Consider the following 18,585-nt stretch of genomic DNA (forward strand, 5'->3'; position numbering starts at 1 on the left):
CTGTTGTAAAAGTTTGAATAAAATTATGTGCTAAAACGATTTGTTTGGATTATTCGGAATATTTCCCTCATATAGTGCTTTTTTCGTTTTACATTGGAAAATACATGCAACTGTCAGTGAATGATTTTGTAAACATCAGGTTTAAATATTTAGCAAACCGCAAACAACCAAATCCTGCCCAGTCGTTTGCTGGTAGCAATTTAAATGTCCCTTTTGGCGACCCATAAACGTTACGCATGCGTACTTTGTTGTCCCTGAATCAGAAGCGGCTATTAAACATGGCCGGCGTTGGCTTCCAACGATGGGCCCGGTTTCTTTCAAAGGGGAAATATTCTAACATTTCAGCGCTTCTGTCAGGATGTAGAGCTGGTAAGTTGTGTTTTTTTCTTCTGATAATGGCGCTGGTGCATTGTGCCCCTAAGATCTAAAAGCGGCTTGAGTTTAGATCCTTTAATAGACGTAACCTTGACGGGACTACAGTACGGCAGGCAGCAAAGTGGCCACTGCCAGTTTCAATAACGCCGCTGGGATAACCCATTTGTTTGGATAATTTCGTAAAACCGACCCCGAAGATGAGTGTTTGTAGTCAAATGTGCATTTTTGGTTCGTTTCAGCCTCTAGTGGTATGAAGAACGGCCCATACCCCAAAACCCTCGAGGAGAGAGCTGCTGCAGCAAAAAAGTACAACATAAGGGTTGAGGACTACGAACCATATCCCGACGATGGCGATGGGTGAGAGTATTATTTAATTCCTTAAACAAAATGTCTAATAATTATTTTTCTTAGTCATGCTAAGTCATTTACAGACACAAAATTACACCTTTGCGTAGCTTTAATCATGTTGATCAAATAAATAGCATCACATCAACCACTGAGTATAATCAGACTAGTCGTTTGCAGATAATTGCCCTATGAGATATTCTCGCAAGACTGTTGCATGTAATTATGTTTTGTAGATATGGTGATTACCCGAAGCTAGTGGACAGATCTCAGCATGAGCGGGACCCCTGGTACCAGTGGGACCACCCTGACCTGAGAAGGAACTGGGGTGAACCGGTGAGATAATAGTGGCACTTGATATATATATATATATATATATATATATATATATATATATATATATATATATATATATATATATATATATATTTTGGCTACCATATATGTATTGGGATGAATCTAATATTGTCTAAATTCATTCAGTGAGTTTATCGATAACACATGTTTTAAAACACCTTAAATGACGCAAGCTAACCTGGATGACAACATAAACTATGTAAAAAGCTTGAATTGCTAACCATTTGTCATGTACCATTGTTTCCTCTCTCTTCTAAAGTGTGCAATTCTTTGATATTTTTGGCAGAAGTAGCAACTTGACTGTCTTTGTCGGTGTCAGATTGCTCCTTACAGTTGGTCTTTATATGTTCTGGCTCTTTTTGTAGATGCACTGGGATTTTGACATGTACATCCGGAACCGTGTGGATACCTCTCCCAGCCCTGTTCCTTGGTCCACAATGTGCAAACAACTGCTTGGTTTCATTGGATTCATGCTTTTGATGTTCTACATTGGGCATGAAATGCCAGTTTATCAACCTATTGTGAGTGCAGAGAAAACAAAGACTTTACATCTGCATGTCACAAACCTTTAGAGGGGGTGGGGGTTGAGGGGATTCATGTCAGCCTTGTGGAGTTTGAGGGAATGCAATTTAATGTAACATACATTCAGTGGGCATAAGAATATGTTTCTTGTTTGTGGTTGTTTTTCTTGCCTTTTGTCAATGCTATTACTAGTTTCTATACCACCCGGCTGTATAAATATGCTGCAGATTTAGACAACTTATTTTGATTTCGTGACACATCTCTTGCTGAGCACCCACACCTGGTCTTAATATATTGCCCTACATTTTCTGTCTACATTGACTTATCAATCATTGTCCTCCCTCTTCATTTGGGCTAGTGTCCGGAATCCTCCATTCATAGGATTAATGTGCCGCAGTATGAGTGAATGATAATAACCAAATTCACTCAGTCTCCAATATAAAGACAGATTTTTGTTCTTTTTGGAGCACTCTAGAACTGAGCAAAAGTCTTTTACTCAATATCAATCAGTGCTCACTCAAATGCTAACAAAATAGGAGACAAACAGCTACCATTTAAGGCAGAACTATTAAATAATGAATCATATACAGACAACTTTGATTGGATCTGCCTCAATTGGGATTTAGCAGAATGATACCTTCAGTTACTCCCCACTGGATTTTGTTACATTTTAAATCTAGCTTAATATTTTAACGTAAACCAGGGACGGGCAACATGATCCAGAAAGGGCCGTTATGGATGCTGGTCTTTGTTCCAACCAAGCAGTTACACACCTGATTCTATTGGTCAACCAATAGTCTTTGCTAAGGACCTTGATTTGTAGACTCAGGTGTGTAACTGCTTGGTTGGAACAAAGACCAGCACCCATACCAGCCCTTTCTGGATCATGTTGCCCACTGTAAACCATCAACTGAGACTTTTAGCAGGTCAAATCCCAAGCGGTTTGTTTTTTTATTGTTTTGTTTTTTGTTTTACACAGCAAGTTTGTCAACATCTCAACCCCAATTTCATAAACCCTTGGATTTTTTTTTTTGCTGAGATTGCTGCATAATTTGCCGAGGATTGCACAGGGGCCAAGTTTTTTGGGAAGACGGTGCTTCAGTAACAGCAAAACTATATAGCCTGCCTCACTTATGCATTTTTGACTGCAGAATCTGGGGAGTGGAGGCGGTCGCACGATCTGATATCGCAGTTTTGCTGTTGTTCGTTCCCACGGCATCATAATTAATGTTGCTCCAGGACCATCATTGCAACAGACCAATCATGTTGTGATGTCATGCCTTTGCGATGCAGGAAAAAGACCAGAAAAATGCCAAAGCTAACCTAATAACCTCAACCAACCCTAACACTTATCTTACCTTAACTGATGGCAAACCTTAACCTAATTTATAGCTAACCCACTATCTAATCCCACAACCGTCCCAATTTCATAAACCCTTAAATCTTGAGTTGCAAAAACCCTGAGTTGCAAAAGCACGACAGCGCAACAATGTGATTTGTCAGTTGCAATGATGGTCCCGAAGCAACATTAATTCAGATGTGGGAACAACACCAGCATGGTGATATCAGATACACCAGAGGCAGTCATGAGTTGGTTATTATTTAAATCATTCCATAACAGTGCTGAAATTATTTTGCTTGAGGAGAGCCAAATAGTAAACAGAATTAAAAACTATAGCTAAATTAGATCATGCTCCCATATAATCTATCTGCATGAATGCATTTGATTGATTAGAACTCGTGCCTTGAGAAAGAAATAATCCAGCTGTTGAAAAGGTTTGAGTTGATGTGCTCATAGGCTTGTGTCACCTTGTGTTTTCCATCCTTTATTTTAGTGCTGTCCTGGGGTAATTGTAAACGCTTGTAACATTTTTCACATCGCCAACATAATTGTTTTAATTGTGACGTTTTCTCCTCTCCAGGGTCCAAAGCAGTTTCCCTACAACAACCTGTACTTGGAAAGAGGAGGAGATCCAAACAAAACACCAGAGGACGTCAAAAATTATGAAATCTAATGTCAGTGCTCTTACTGCAACTATGTGTACATATGATTCTTCCACAAAATAAAGACTTAACGTTAAACATGTGTGTGTTGTTATGATTTTGGAAATTGTGTCAGCCAGCTATAATACTGGCTGTATATTCAGATGTCTACTATTTTCCAAAAAAAAGTCAGAATTAAAACAGTGTGTAGCATTTTTATGCCAGTGTTTGGAAACTGGATTTAGCAACTTGAAAGAAGCGATGCAATCTTTCTCCGCAAATCACATTTCCACCTGCTAACCCGTGTCGGCCACCGTAGAGGAGTGACAACACAGCATAGAACTTTGGTCGGAAGCCGTGGCTTAGCCGCAGGTTTAGCGATTACCTAGCTCCTCGTTTTGTAGTAGGTTAGGCCGATTTCACTGCAATTAAAACTCTGACGTGAGTACATTGTCAAAAGTCTTTGGGTATTTTTTTTTTTTAAATCAGAGCTGCCGGGTCCGATCAATCGGGTGTCGCTTATTCGTGGAATAGGCTGAGTAAATTAGCTACTTTAGCTAGCTAACCCAGCTAACAGCAGCGTTCCCGTACTTGCGGCTATTCTCTGGAACTTAGCGGCCAGTGCTTTAACGATGACGAGATGCCGCTTTTGCGGGTTTCACTCCTCCATGTTTGCATTAAGTAGTGTTACAGAAGGTATGATCAGTTCGCCCGCTTCCTGTCCTCCGCCTTGCTATCGGCTAGTAAGTGCTGCTCAGTACGTTTGAACGGAACAGAACTGCTCATCGCTGAAGTAATTTTGATTTGTTAACGGAGCCGCTTTGCGTTGACATAACTTCAGTGCGAGTCTGCGATCAGTCCAGTTTCTGTCAGTTTAATGTGAGTCTTTCCATTTAATGTGGCGTCGCCTTTGTGGATGATCTGCTTGGTTAGCTAGCCGAGCTAGTAATTTCAGGGCATAGTGGGAGTCGGTATGGGTGCCACCCTGTTTCATCATGTTGATGCATCACACATGAGATGGATAAAATTGGAGGTGTATGTCAGACGTAATGCCGCACGATTCGACTGAGTTTATGGATAGGATTACCGTCGTTGTACTCAAAAACGATGGCCTGTGAAGGAATTCACTGTTGACTTGCTGGAGTGTGTGTTCCTCTTACCAGGGCTCTGAAGTCGCACACGGCTAGTTGAAGATGAGGCTGAAGGAGATCCAGAGGACAGCCCACCCGGCGTGGAGTCCTGTCTCACACCACCCTATTTACCTGGCATTAGGTAGCGGGACTATTCTAGTCTGGATGGCTCGCCTGAAAGACACAATGCATCTCTTGCTGACTGTCATTTTCATTCACACGATGAACTGAGCTTTTCAGGTATATGTTACACATCTCTGATCAATCTTTATTAATTTACTTTGATTTGTTGCGTCAATGGATAGGCACTTCAGCACAACAGCTGGATGCCTCTTTCAACACCACTGCTGCCCTTGAGATATTTGAGGTGGATTTTTCTGATCCTTCTCTTGACATGAAGATCAAGGGATCATTGCCGACCTCGAACAGGTGAGCTAAAATATGTAACACAGTCGCAATGACTCAGTGTTGCAAACTTAAGTTAATGTGTGTTTTGTTCATCTAACGCCCGAAAAACTCACCCGCTGCTTTCACTAGTTTAGCAGCTGTGGCACTGAAATCGTCCTTTATGAATATCAAGCTGTCTTTAGACACTTGACAGCAATTGTAGTTTCCCAGTCTTCTCTTAAATCATAAAAGAAAGGGTCCTAATTTGATTAGTACTCAATCATATGTCATGTTTGGCCATGTGTCTGCAGGTTTTCATTCCAATCCAGTGAAGCCCACATCTGTTGATTTCACCAATCAGGTCTCCCTGTCTGGTTGAAGATGTGCTCATTTGTGAAATCAGTTGGCGTTAGGTTGGAATGACAACCTGCATATGCATGGCCCTGGTAAAGGACTGAGTGTCACTGGCCTAAACCATTTTAAGGAGTATATTTTTTATATGGAATCAATGCTGAGAGGCATGAAAGTGATGTGTAGACAAAGAAAATAACTTTCTGCCAGCACTCAGTCCTAGTGTATAGGTAAAATGTGTGATTTTAGTCAATAGCGCCATCTTGGAATTAAATCCCTTTTTCTTTTTTTTTTTTTGCTAGTAATTGTATCCATCATGCCATCAAACTTACAGGTTGCATAGTATCATATGGGTGAATTTTGGAATGGGAGCAGATGGCTCAGGAGGGAGACTGATTGGTGGGAGTGAAAATGGCACATTAACAGTATATAGCCCAGAAGCCATAATTACTGATGGAACCGACTCAGTAATTGGACAGTCTGAGAAGCACACAGGCCCTGTCCGAGCACTTGATTCCAACCCTTTTCAGGTAATATTTATGGTTCAAGACTTGTTTTGTTTTGTTTTTTTCAGTGATCTTACATAAAGAAGTACTTCTCATTGATTAGTTTTCCCAATGGTTTTGTATTCCACACAATTAAATTGTTTTCTCTTTCAGAGTAATCTCCTTGCATCAGGAGCAAATGATTCAGAGATATATATCTGGGATCTGAACAACTTTAGCAATCCAATGACACCAGGAGCAAAGACACAGGTGATTGTGTTTTGTCTTAACATTTGTGATAAAATATGATTTTTGAATAAGTTTGTTGTCGGGAAAGATTGATTCTTCTGACATAATGATAACCCCCATTTTTGCTTTGAGTCAAAGCAGTAAAAATACTCTTCTACTGGAGTTGTTGAGTTGAACAGTTGTCTTCCTGTGTCCTTGCCTTTGTAGCTTTGTGAGGTAAGAATGAAAGCCACAAGAAAATTTTGTTTGTGGTTTCCACTTGGTGTGTGGTGTGTTTCAGCCGCCTTGGGCTCATGAGCATAATAATGCCCTGTCGTGTGAACATTTTCTTATATAAGAGTGACATGTCCCAAATTTTTAAAAACATGTGATGTCACTGGGTGGTCTCTTTGATATAGTAAAGATGATTGGTGTGTGTATAGCACTTAGCACCATGGTTTTGTAATGATAACAATCTTTCCAGCGAGTCACATGGTGTGTGTGGTTAGGTTTGCCACTTTCATTTCTAATAATTGTCATCAGTGAGTGCTTCTGAATGTAGATGTGCACAGCTAACACTGTCAGTATGGCATTTTAAATTGTAGTTGCATCATGTAAATATCAAACCTTTGTCTGTTTGTACATTTTGATTAACTGTGTCCTCTCCTTTCAGCCTGCAGAGGATATCAGTGTTGTGTCCTGGAACAGGCAGGTTCAGCACATCCTGGCCTCTTCCAACCCCAGTGGGAAAGCAGTTGTCTGGGACCTGCGAAAGAATGAGCCTATCATCAAGATCAGTGATCACAGCAACAGGGTTGGTTGTTTTAAAAATGTCTATTGTTCATCTTGCATTGGAACCTATATTGAGCTTTCAAAATTCAGTGTTATACCCCAAAATAAATCTTTGGCATACGGTATATTTTATGGGATATTTGTGGACTAGATGCACTGTTCCGGAATGCTCTGGCACCCTGATGTGGCCACTCAGTTAGTGTTGGCCTCTGAAGATGACCGCCTACCAGTCATCCAGATGTGGGACCTGCGTTTTGCAACGTCCCCCCTCAAAGTCTTTGAGAACCACACAAGGTAAGGCCTTAGCAGTTTTCCACCTAAATAATAATGGCTCATGTTTTAAAGAAATACTGCAGAACCTTCACTCTGTTCTTCTTGTTTTCCCTGTCTTGTAGGGGAATTTTGTCCATATCCTGGAGCCAAGCCGACTCAGAGCTCCTGTTGAGTAGTGCTAAAGACAACCGCATCCTCTGTTGGAACCCAAACACAGGAGAAGTATGCCCCTCTAAAGACAAATTCTTTTATAGTTCCAAGTTACCTTGCATCCAATATTATGTCAGTGTCATAGATATACCCAGCATACCTCACATGTCTCTTGTTTTAGGTCATCTATGAGCTGCCAACTACCAACCAATGGTGCTTTGATGTCCAATGGTGCCCCAGAAATCCATCGCTGCTGTCAGCAGCCTCATTTGATGGCAGGATCAGTGTCTACTCTGTGATGGGAGGGAGCCTGGAAGCCCAGCAGCAAAGCACCGCTGATAAGGTGGTGGCTCTCATATCTTTTGTGGCCGCATTTCATTTTATTCTTCAAAACCACGACGTGTTTATCAGCGAGATTAGTTGGTTGTAAAACCTGCTTCTTTTTGTACATGGATTAACCTGGATAAATGATATTTTGTCACAGACACATGTATGACTTGTCATTTTGTTGATAGTTAAATGACTGTCTGAAGTGTCAAAGATAATGCTCTGAGCATTTGGACTTGTTTCATTAGCATTTTGTCCTGCATTCCACAGATATCCTCCTCATTTGACACGATGGATCCCTTTGGAACAGGGCAGGTGCTCCCTCCCCTTAAAGTTCCCCAACCGTCAGCCCAGGCTACCATAATCCCCCCACTAAAGAAGCCACCCAAGTGGGTGCGCAGGCCAGTGGGGGCTTCCTTTGCTGTGAGTGAGACACTCTCTTAATATGTTTAGCATCATGTCTAAGGAGGACATTAATATAAATGTATTAAGTGACTTGTTTATCCCATTCTGACCTGCTGGTTTCTTGTGTTTCAGTTTGGTGGGAAACTTATAACCTTTGAGAACCTCAAGGTGCCTCCAGGACAGAGCCCCCAGCCTGTTCCCAGACAAGTTTTTGTTAGCCAGGTCACCACAGAGACCGAGTTCCTCCAGCGATCCAAAGAGCTGCAGGCTACACTCCAGTCAGGCTCTTTTAACAGCTACTGCCAGGCCAAAATTCAAAACGCTCCATCTGATGCGGAGCAGGACATATGGAAGTTCCTTCTGGTGGGCCTTATGTAATCATTAGCATTCATATTTACACAGAAAATAGGCCATAAACATGCCAAGTCCATTTGTGTGGATTTTTTTTGCTGTTTTAAAGCTAATCCAACACTTAAATTTTACAGGTCAATTTTGAAGATGAAGCCCGTGTTAAGTTCCTTAGGCTTCTGGGTTTCAGCAAAGATGAATTGGATAGAAAGGTATTGCCTTAATTTGCACCTAGCAGTCTAAGTTATTCAAGATATAACACTTGCAGGTTGGTTTTCTTGTGTGAAGTCTATTGGCTCTATCAATACTGTGTCAATTCAGATTTCAAAATGCCTGGGGAAGAATTTGCAGCCTAACGGACTTGGAGTGGATGCTAAAGATTTGGCTGAAAAGATGCAGCAGCTCTCCACAGAGGTCAGTAATCCTATAGTCATCCAGACTTTTTATGATCTGTCTTGCCCACATTTTACATTTGTCAGACCTTGCTGCCACTGTAATCTTGTAAATTATTTCATTTGTTTTCCTTAGAGGTCTGATGAGGCCAGTGCTTCAGGTGACAGCAGAACCTCTGGTTCTGCCTCACCATCAGACTTCTTCAGCCAGATCCCTAAGGAAAAGCCCAACTTCCAGATCCCTGTCTCATCAGGTAAAACACTCATCACCAAATTATTCACACACAGCGGTCATTGTTAAGATATGTAAATTCATCTTTTCTTTCTGGCTTATTGTGTATGAATATCATGGCAGTTGCTGTTTTGTGGTAGATGGATTATGCCTTTTATGTTTTCTTGAAGATACTGACGGCCTGATAAGTCAGGCGCTGCTGGTTGGAAACTTTGAAGGGGCTGTGGAACTGTGTCTGAATGATGGCCGCTATGCTGAGGCCATCCTGTTGTCTATCAGTGGAGGAGAGGAGCTGCTCAAGAAGACCCAACAGAGATACCTGGAAAAGCAGAAGAACAGCGTCTCAATGGCAAGAGAATGTGTATCTTGTGAATGTTCAGATGATTTCATATTGACTTGTTCTGTCAAGTTGAATTCAATGTGGTCCAGTTTGTACAGGTTTTTGGTAATAAGAATATTGCCAGTATAAGATAATTCAGTTATCCCCTACCCCAGCTTATATCGTCAGTGGTCACCCAGAACTGGGGAGACATAGTACAGAGCTGCGAACTGGACAATTGGAAGGAGGCTCTTGCTGCTCTCCTGACCTATGCTCACCCAGAAGATTTTGCTCATCTGTGTGGTAAGTCATTCAGTAGTGCAGCAGTACATGAACCATGCTAGGTTCAGCAGTACTTGTTTTCTTGAGGACTGACATTTTTATATCTGCATTCTTTCTGCTTATTCACTCTCTCATCCTCTGTTCATTTTTCTTTCATTCTTTCCACCTGCTAGACACCCTGGGAGCCCGTTTGGAGGATGAGGGGACAGAGAAGCGTTGCCTTCAGGCCTGCCTCTGTTACATCTGTTCTGGAAACATTGAGAAGCTAGTAGAGTCCTGGGCTCTGCAGAGAGACTGTTCCTCTCCCCTTATTCTAGAGGTATACCTTTTGTTGATATATAAATTCATTTGAGCAATTCATCAAATTTTATATATTTTTCAGTGCTATGCCACCTTCTTCAAATTGCCAGCACCTATTTTTAGCAGGAGTACAATCCCACTCACCAAGATCCAAAATACACTACACACAACTAGGTGCTTGCTCATTTAGCCAAATTCTATCCTTATTCCCAAGATAGCTCCACCCGGCTCGGCACTAGCCCCGCCAAGTTGGCTAGTATCAGTTGATCCTCTCACCATGTTTTTTACAGAGTAGAGATGCATAAAACAGATCACTGCAGCAACCTGTCAAATCAAATCATCCAAAGCGGCCCACACTTAAATATGATTGTTCCCTCGCTCACCACCCCACTCCCTGGCATTTCATTGTGATGAGTTGTAAATGTTTGGGGAAAAAAATCAGTACAAACTGGCAGGTAATTCAAGATAAGGGTGGAAGCGAGAGGATCAGGAAATACCAGCCGGGTTGACAAAGCTGGCTCAAACTCAGCGGACATTTCATCACCTTGACTGAGTAAGAGCCTAGCTGGGAAGAGCTACTTTGGAACTTGGCAAGAAGGATTGTACTAGCTCAACCTTTTTTTGTTTTTACATGAATGATAAAGCCAAACCAAGATACTTAGAACTTTGAAATAGTGACATGTCTAGCAAAAAAAAAAAAAAAATGGAGCACTTTACAAAGTTGATAAAAGTGTAACTTTGCAGTGGCGTTAATGTGCCATCACTCTCTTTTTAGTGAGCTGATGACCATCAACAATATTTTATGACAAAACTACCAACCATATGAATAGAAATTAGGTACCTACTGAAATGTTGCCATTTCCCAGTAACCCTTCTCAAAAAGTTGGTACGGTGGAATATTGACTGTATTGTTTGTGTCTGGTAAGTGTTTATGAATGTCATGCAATTATTCTTCTTGCTTTTGTCCAAAGAGATTTGCAAGAGAACCAGCAAGTAACAGATAAATTCTGTTAAAAACTGTACACTGACCTGTGGTACCGCTGTATGTTTGTGTGTATGTTTTTCTACATCTTCGTGTGGGCTTGTCAGGACCTGGTAGAGAAGGTGATGATTTTGCGCAAGTCAATTGAGCGTCTCCGCAACAGCGAGGTGGCAGTTCAGAGTCCCATCTTGGCAGAGAAGCTAACTTGCTATGCTGGCATACTGGCTTCAGAGGGAAGCCTTGTTGCTGCCATGGCCTACCTCCCTGAGAAGTCAGATCAAGTAAGAGGCGGAGCAACAAACCTCATCCACTATGCACGTATTTCAGTCACACTCAAAAGCCCCATATTTATGTGTTGACATTTTTGTTTCTCCAGCCCGGGATAAAGATGCTGAGAGAGAGGCTATTCCATGCTCAGGGAGAGGTGGCTGTTGGACAGCAGCCTCCTGCCCCCTACAACAGAGTCAGTGTATCTACAGCCAAGCCTGCTCCTGTTGCTCAGGCACCGACACAAAATGCACAAATAATGGTATTGATTCCTCAGCCATTCAAAGCTTTGTTTATTGAATACATTGCTGTAAAGATACTTGATTTGCACATTATCGGTTTGTGTCTTTTCCTTGTTATTATGGATGTTGGACCATTTCTTGTTACTAAAATATAAGTGAGATCAGTTTTTGCTGTTGTTACCAAAGGGTCAGTACCAGCCTTCCCCTTCTACACAAATTGCTCCAGGTGGGCAGCCTCCCATGCCCTCACTTTTTACACCGCAAGCTGCTCCTACTAGCACTGGGCCTAGTCTACCTCCCACTTCTCATGTACCACCATCTAGTGCACCACGCCTCAGCATACGACCTTCCTACCCACAGCATCCGGCTCCTGCTTCAGGTTTGACATTAGCTATTTGCTCACAACTTAAAGCAGCTGAAAGATGATTTGGTTAAAATGTAATTTGTACTCATTTGTGTCCCTTCTCAGGCTTCCCCTCTCATCAGCCTTTCCAACCTCAACCCATGCCCATGGGTGGGCCCCCCGTCTTCCCTCCACCAGGTCCTTCTGTACCAGCTAACTTATCAGGACCTCCACTGCCATCATCATCTGCCCCCGGGGGGCTGCCTGCCATGCCCAGCCCAGGGATCCCACCAACGGGCTTCATGCCCTCCACGTCTTTACCATCAGGCCCCATGCCTGTCAGCTCGCAACCCGGAGCCCCTGTCCCCATGTACCCAGGGGGCTCTCACAACCAGGGCCCTCCTGCAGCCCCCATGGCAACTGGCCCATACCCACCGCTCGGTCCAGGGTATCCACAGGGAGGACCCGGAGCTCCTGCTGTGAAGCCCTTCCCGGCTCCTGCCGTCCCTCCTCCTCCCACAGGTAGACAACATGGCAGAGTGTACTCCAAAGCAAATCACCACCACACTCATATTCATTCCATTTGCTTTTTTTTCTTCTTTTTTTTAGTTGTGCTTAACAAAGGATTTTCAGTAAAATGATTCTTTTGACATGTTATTTCTAGATACTTGGAGATAGATAGACATATTTGGGATTCTGCAAACTAAGATTTGTTTTTGGGTTTTTTTTGCCAATATTCATTCACTGCTGTTCAGCTGTCCCCCTTATTTGACTTTCAGGTTACTTTCCTTGGCTGGGTTCCCAGTGTGAGGATCAAGGTGACAGGTTTAGGGATACATACAAGTGTGTGCTGAAAACATGTATGGCAGCGTTTGCTTTTGTGCTGCCACACGCTTGAGGGAAATGTAGAGGCTTAAGTGTGGATCTACTTGTTCATATGTTAGTTTAGCTGTAACCACATGGTGACAATCGACAAAATCCAAGACTGGCTGGACATTTTTGTAAGGTTTTATTCAAGATTGTGTAGCTGCAGCTTTTGATGAATACAAACACTTATTGAGCATTATCACCAATGCCAATGAATACATAACTTTATTTGATGACAATAATAAAAATAATTATATGTAAGAGCATAATGGGTCCAGGGCTCCAAGCTCATTTCTTTCTTCTGGTGCAACCAGCTAGTAATGTTGGTAGCATTATGAGATAATTTGAAGACATCAATAGTTTGGTCCAGAGACTGCTTCATGTCATGTCACTTTAATTTGTATAGCCCTTAATCACAGTTGTGTCCCAGAGAGCTTCAACAATGACTTATGTTGTCCATTGAAATATGTCAGCTGATAGTTTACTTTGAATTTGTCATGGTATTATTTCAATTTGATCTGCCCAGATAATTTTCTACAATGGGTAATGAAATGTTTTATTAGGCATACTTTATGTTCCAGCCTTAGTATTTTTTTCTTTAGTGTAAAATGAGTAAAAATTTGATCAAATTGGCTGGGTTTGGCCTCTGCTACAGGGACAGCCAAAGGATTTCTGTGAAAGCAACCAGTTTGTCTCTAGCACTGGTAAAATGTGACCAGTTAGTCATGCTTTGGAGTCTGGGGCCCTGAGATCCACTGAATACCTGGTAGTGATGATGACTTATTAATAATTTAAAGTAAACCAACAACTTCTTATGAATAGTTATTCGTATTTGTTTCTGCCTGACCACTGCCATATTTGCTTTTTTCTCTCGAGTGCTTTCGCCATGTAGACTAACCTTGGTTCAAAGAGACTGTTAAAGGCTCAAGGCTTTGGCTGTTTGAGTTTGAGTAATGGTGCTGGGAAAATGCGTGTTCGTAAAAGCCCCTGCGGCTTAAGCTGTTGCTAACTCTGAATACGTTCTGCTGCAGGAGCTCAGGAAGGATGGAACGACCCCCCAGCAGTACGAGGTGGACCCAGGAAGAAGAAGGTACTTCTGCCTCTGTTACTTTTACAAGCTCTATTTACCCCAGTCTCCTTGTTAGGAAAGACTTGAGGAGGATTTCCAAATCTAAGACTTGTGTTTAGTGTTTTCTTGTTGTCCTCACCTCGAGCAGGGCTTGAAGTTTTAATAAATATAGCAGCTTGATGAGATGTAAGTTTACCCAATGGGTGGTTAAACTGTACACAATGTCAGAAAAGATAAGAATTCTGTTTTGAGTTATCAATAATGGATGAGATGGCTACTTAAAAAAATGTGGTGTATGTACTCTAACGTGCACCTGTTAAGTAGAGCTGATTATAATTTCAGAAATACAATTGCTCAATTTTATAACCTAACCTATGATTCATTCTTCTTATTGGGTTAGTGAGAAATCACAAACAATTCTTATACATTAAACAAGTGATTGCATTATTAATTTGTGTGTTTGAGAATGTTATAAAAATTGTCATGCACGCTAACCTTTGCAGTAGTTTAGTAAAACAAGGTTACAGTTCATTCACCAGAAAGGTGTAATGCCCTTTTGTAATCCTCTTCTTACTGTATGAATGTACTGTACTGTTTACCAAAATACAGGTTCCTGATAACTACACTCCACCAGCTCCCATCACTGCTCCTGTGATGGGCTTCCCAGTAGAGACGCCTCAGCCCCGCGACCATGCCCAAGTCCCACCTGGAGCCCCTCAGGAGCCCAGTGTGCAGGTCAGTGTCAGACCGTTTTCATACTACTACACATTAATATGCTTCACAAACACATTTAAGTAGGTGTTACGAGTGCCAATTGGGATGTTGCGGTGATACACAAATGAGGGTAGATTCACCAGGGGCTGCTGCTCCTTTAAGGCAGACACTCAGAGTGCTGATGTAGGCACTGCTTAGAGTTTCCGGGTGAGCCATGTTTGCAGCAGCCTAGCGGTTAGCTGGTTGCCACGAGAGATTGAGCTGTATTGGTGTTATTTTGTGTGGCAAGTAAACGGGATTGACTCGACTCGATCTCTCCGTCTCCTCATTCCTGCACTCCCACAATGTAAAATTATTAAATCATATATGACAGTGTTTACCACCTGTCACCGAATAGTACAAAAATCCTGATTCTTGCACATTCTTACACTTCAGTATATATTAAATTTCTTTTCAGGTGTTGTTGTATACAGACTTTTTAATGTAAGGTTACTTTCTTGAATGCAGTATAGTCAGCTGACAACAGATAATACATTTATTGTGTACTCCTCTATACTCATGTGCTCTAAAACTCAGAGAACAGGCCTACACTGGAGAACTGTGTTTCTTTCCACAGCTTCTGCAACAGCTACCAGCAGAGAGGGTGGAGCAGAGAGAGATCCCTTCTGAACACATGGTGCTGAAAACCACCTTTGACAGCCTGGTGCAGCGCTGCCAGCTTGCTGCGGGAGACCCGGTAAGTCTCTCAGCCATCCCACACTATTGTGTCATTCAGCTTGTGAAATAATGGCAATAAATATATTACATAGACTCAGAGGGAAGGTTTGGTATTATATTGAATATGAAATGACAGAAATATTTCCTTTGTAGCAAACCAAAAGAAAACTTGATGATGCAGCTAAACGTCTAGGATACCTCTATGACAAGCTAAGAGACCAGTCGGTAAGGAATTGTTGCATACTGAGCAACGTACTTCATCAACAGCGTTTAGTAATGGGGGGTAAGGGGCTTCTGGAGAACGCAGGGTTCTTTCATTTTTCCACCTATAAGACATGCAAATGCCACCATTCTCTAGTTTACTTTCTAATTCACAAACATAATTGAGCAAACGGTTGGTATTGAAAAGTATATAGCTGTGATAGTTCCCCAGATGTAAATTGCACCTGTTAAATGTTGAGGTAAAAGTCCACCATTTTGTCAGAACAAAACCGTTATGTTAGAAACATGGCTGTTAATGTGGATCCCACAGTAACATTCCATACTATCTTTTCACCCATCCTCCAGCTCTCTCACAATATCCTAGCGGGGCTACATGAGATCAGCCGCTGTGTGGCCAGCCAGAACTACCAGCATGGTCTGGAGGTCCACACCCAGGTGGTCAGCAGCAGCAACTTCAGCGAGATCTCCGCATTCATGCCTATCCTCAAAGTGGTCATGACCATCGCCAACAAGCTGGGAGTCTGACCCCCTAAGCCCCAAGATGAACACAAGACTTCAGTGTTATGGATCACATTGTTAAATATATATATATACATTTATTTATTTCTTTTTTGAGCTAATGATGTGCTTTGATAATAGTGATTACCGATAACATTGCAAAATGTGGTATTGCCCATGTAACCTACTTCCTTTCAAAGGACTCCGCTGACTTGGCTGATAAGGAAGAATATCCCGGGAGAGAAATGTTGTTAACATGGTAATTTACAATAACATGAATGTTTTCTGAAAGTAATGATCTTTGTGAAATTTTGAATGTGGGAATGTTGATGTAAAATGTGAAGCAGTAATGCTACAGCATATGAATCAAGGGTGCGCTGGTGCAAGTGGGCACACACAAGTCAACCCTACACCATATACAAAGTGAGCTTCGTCTCACTTGAGCAGTAATTGATTTCCTCTGAACAAATCGGATTTTCATGCAATACTGTGACCGTGGTACTGTATGATGAGAATTATTTGGAACCAACACCTACTGTATCCGAGGTGAGACTAAATGGCATGCAATTATGAAACTTGGGTCTGTTGGCGCACTTTTTGTGAGACAGAAAACTAAAGTGCTCCTTCGACGCGTCGCTCTGTACGGAGCACGAGCCATGCAGCAGGTTCATGACCTTTGGATAATCAAAGAATAACTTTTAAACATATTGTATGTACCGTATGATGAACTTGGACTCTGCACTTAATTTTTGTCCTGTTAATTGTGCCATTTGGGGTTTTTGGGCCAAAGCACTACAACAGAATGTAATTCATTGATCTTAGTCAAGTTGCTGGATTTGTTTTAAATCTTCCAAGCACAGCGCTACTGCCTGGTGGCTTGTGTGACCGAACTTTTATTTCTCTGCGTTTGCTTCACACCATCTTTAGTCTGCATGCTTCCATTGTTTAGTACTACTCGTGCATTACTCTGACTGCTAAGTTGCCACAGCAGCTCGTGAAGAAAGTCTGTTGAGTTGCTCAAGATCTGACTCCAGCCCGTGTTAAGTCAACCACTCCTCTATGTAGTCATGTGTGTTTACACAGCCATCCGCCTCCCCAGCTCCTTTTTTGAAATTCTAAATTCCTGGTAAATCCTTTTTGATTGTACATTTAGCTTAGAACATAGCCTACAATAAATACAAAATCAGAGAAAACTTGAGGGATGATAGAAAATGAATTATGAGGAAAATGTGGTATATTGAGATTCATTAGACTTTGGAGGGAGTCTGTACAGAAATATATCATATGGCAGCAGAAGGCATTGAAGTGCCTCGGTGCTCCATTTCGGTTGCACAGATATTTATACAATCCATGTTGCTTAGTTTTATCATTTTCTGTATATCCTTTTTCAAATAAAATCTCATTCCAAAGTACCCAAACCGAGTTTCGTTGGCTCGAGTTCCCTAATCTTCATGTGCATTTGATTCATATTAGGTAGTCTAGTTATTTCAGGTTAGTTTCACAGTGACGGTGCACATTGACAAACATTTCTGTAAATCTGCCAGTTTAATTTTACATTAATTTCACTCTAATCCCTGGCCAGGTACAGTAAAGACAACTAATACCACCCATGTGTCCACCAAATCAGCAAATAGATGTGGGGACCTTCCCGTCCCCAGCCTTGCTGCCGCAACTGTTCCAGTCCTTAGAGGAAGAGATACACAATCCTCCAAAAGAGGAAGATGACGTCATCGTGGCAGGACGAAAAAGGAAAAGACACCTGGAGCCTGGGCTGGAGGCAGCGCCACAGGGGAGGAAACGAGAAGGAGAGATATATACGGGCATGAAATCTGGAACGGGTCAAATTGTGTCGACAGTTACTAATGTTAACTATCACGTTCGGTGCCACCATAGTGTTAGTTGCCAATTCACCACTATTGAGAGGTATTCCGCATGGCCATAACCTGGAGCAGAACAAGCTCAAAACAGTGGAGATGACAGTGGACTTCAGGAGGAACCCACCCCACCCCCCACCCCCTCCAACACTGACCCCCCTCGCCATAATCAACAGCACGGTGTCTACGGTGAAAACCTACAGATTTCTGGGTCCCACAATCTCCCAGAACCAATGGTGGGCATCCAACATAGACAGTCATCAAAAAGGCCCAGCAGAGGATGTACTTTCTCTGCCTGCTCAAGAAGCTCAATCTGCCTCAGCAACTGTTGATTCAGTTCTACACTGCGATAATCCAGTCTGTCCTCTGCACATCCATCACTGTCTGGTTTGGATCGGCCACCAAACAGGACAGGGACAGACTACAACGGACAGTTAGGTCTGCAGAGAAAATCCTTGGTGCCAACCTGCCCTCCATTCGGGACTTACACACCTCCAGAGTCAGGAAACGGGAAGGCAACATCACTGCAGACCCATCACAACCTGGTCACAACCTGTTCCAATTCCTCCCCTCTGGTAGGCGCTACAGAGCACTGTACCCCAAAACAACCAGATATAAAAACGGTTTCTTTCCGTGGGCTGTCTTTCAAATGAACACTTAACATTGTCAAATAAATCCAACCATTTTGTACATACTGTACTGTACATTGTACAGTAGAGTATAATGGTACACTCTGCCATGTCCATCTACCTCAGGCATGTGTGTAAGTAACCTGTTAACATCTATTTCAGCATCTCTGGTATATCC

General features: G+C 42.2%; 2 protein-coding genes across 3 annotated transcripts; both read left to right on the forward strand.

Annotated features, from left to right (window-relative positions):
* The first annotated feature begins 236 nt into the window (after window positions 1–236).
* On the forward strand, window positions 237–3,679 carry ndufb8 (NADH:ubiquinone oxidoreductase subunit B8). The gene is made up of 5 exons (XM_056297506.1): window positions 237–369; window positions 615–732; window positions 957–1,056; window positions 1,443–1,598; window positions 3,522–3,679. The coding sequence occupies exons 1-5, from the start codon at window positions 237–239 to the stop codon at window positions 3,612–3,614; spliced, it is 600 nt and encodes a 199-aa protein (XP_056153481.1). The 3' UTR covers window positions 3,615–3,679.
* A 227-nt stretch (window positions 3,680–3,906) lies between these two features.
* Window positions 3,907–17,315, forward strand: sec31b (SEC31 homolog B, COPII coat complex component). 2 transcript variants are annotated; one of them, XM_056297762.1, is made up of 27 exons: window positions 3,907–4,023; window positions 4,746–4,854; window positions 5,018–5,141; window positions 5,785–5,980; window positions 6,110–6,205; window positions 6,837–6,977; window positions 7,107–7,249; window positions 7,351–7,450; window positions 7,560–7,721; window positions 7,976–8,128; window positions 8,243–8,473; window positions 8,596–8,670; window positions 8,780–8,872; window positions 8,987–9,104; window positions 9,253–9,431; window positions 9,578–9,704; window positions 9,857–10,002; window positions 11,073–11,246; window positions 11,342–11,494; window positions 11,661–11,853; window positions 11,944–12,339; window positions 12,597–12,635; window positions 13,716–13,774; window positions 14,363–14,488; window positions 15,084–15,203; window positions 15,338–15,409; window positions 15,752–17,315. In XM_056297762.1, exons 2-27 carry the CDS (start codon window positions 4,776–4,778, stop codon window positions 15,929–15,931), a joined length of 3,675 nt encoding a protein of 1,224 aa, XP_056153737.1. In that variant the 5' UTR covers window positions 3,907–4,023; window positions 4,746–4,775; the 3' UTR covers window positions 15,932–17,315. The 2 variants fall into 2 exon arrangements, with proteins under 2 accessions (XP_056153737.1, XP_056153738.1); XM_056297763.1 differs by lacking the exon at window positions 12,597–12,635.
* The last annotated feature ends 1,270 nt before the right edge of the window (window positions 17,316–18,585 follow it).

The sequence above is a fragment of the Lampris incognitus genome, chromosome 17 (genome assembly GCF_029633865.1).
Source record: "Lampris incognitus isolate fLamInc1 chromosome 17, fLamInc1.hap2, whole genome shotgun sequence".
Lineage (NCBI taxonomy): Eukaryota > Metazoa > Chordata > Actinopteri > Lampriformes > Lampridae > Lampris > Lampris incognitus.

Excerpts from the sequence above, each read along its gene's own strand:
- ndufb8 (XM_056297506.1), top strand. The coding sequence starts at position 237 with ATGCGTACTTTGTTGTCCCTGAATCAGAAGCGGCTATTAAACATGGCC. Across the intron at positions 370-614 it reads TCTGTCAGGATGTAGAGCTG|CCTCTAGTGGTATGAAGAAC; the intron begins GTAAGTTGTGTT and ends GGTTCGTTTCAG. Across the intron at positions 1,599-3,521 it reads TGCCAGTTTATCAACCTATT|GGTCCAAAGCAGTTTCCCTA; the intron begins GTGAGTGCAGAG and ends TCTCCTCTCCAG.
- sec31b (XM_056297762.1), top strand. The coding sequence starts at position 4,776 with ATGAGGCTGAAGGAGATCCAGAGGACAGCCCACCCGGCGTGGAGTCCT. Across the intron at positions 5,981-6,109 it reads TTGATTCCAACCCTTTTCAG|AGTAATCTCCTTGCATCAGG; the intron begins GTAATATTTATG and ends TTTCTCTTTCAG. Across the intron at positions 15,204-15,337 it reads AGCTTGCTGCGGGAGACCCG|CAAACCAAAAGAAAACTTGA; the intron begins GTAAGTCTCTCA and ends TTTCCTTTGTAG.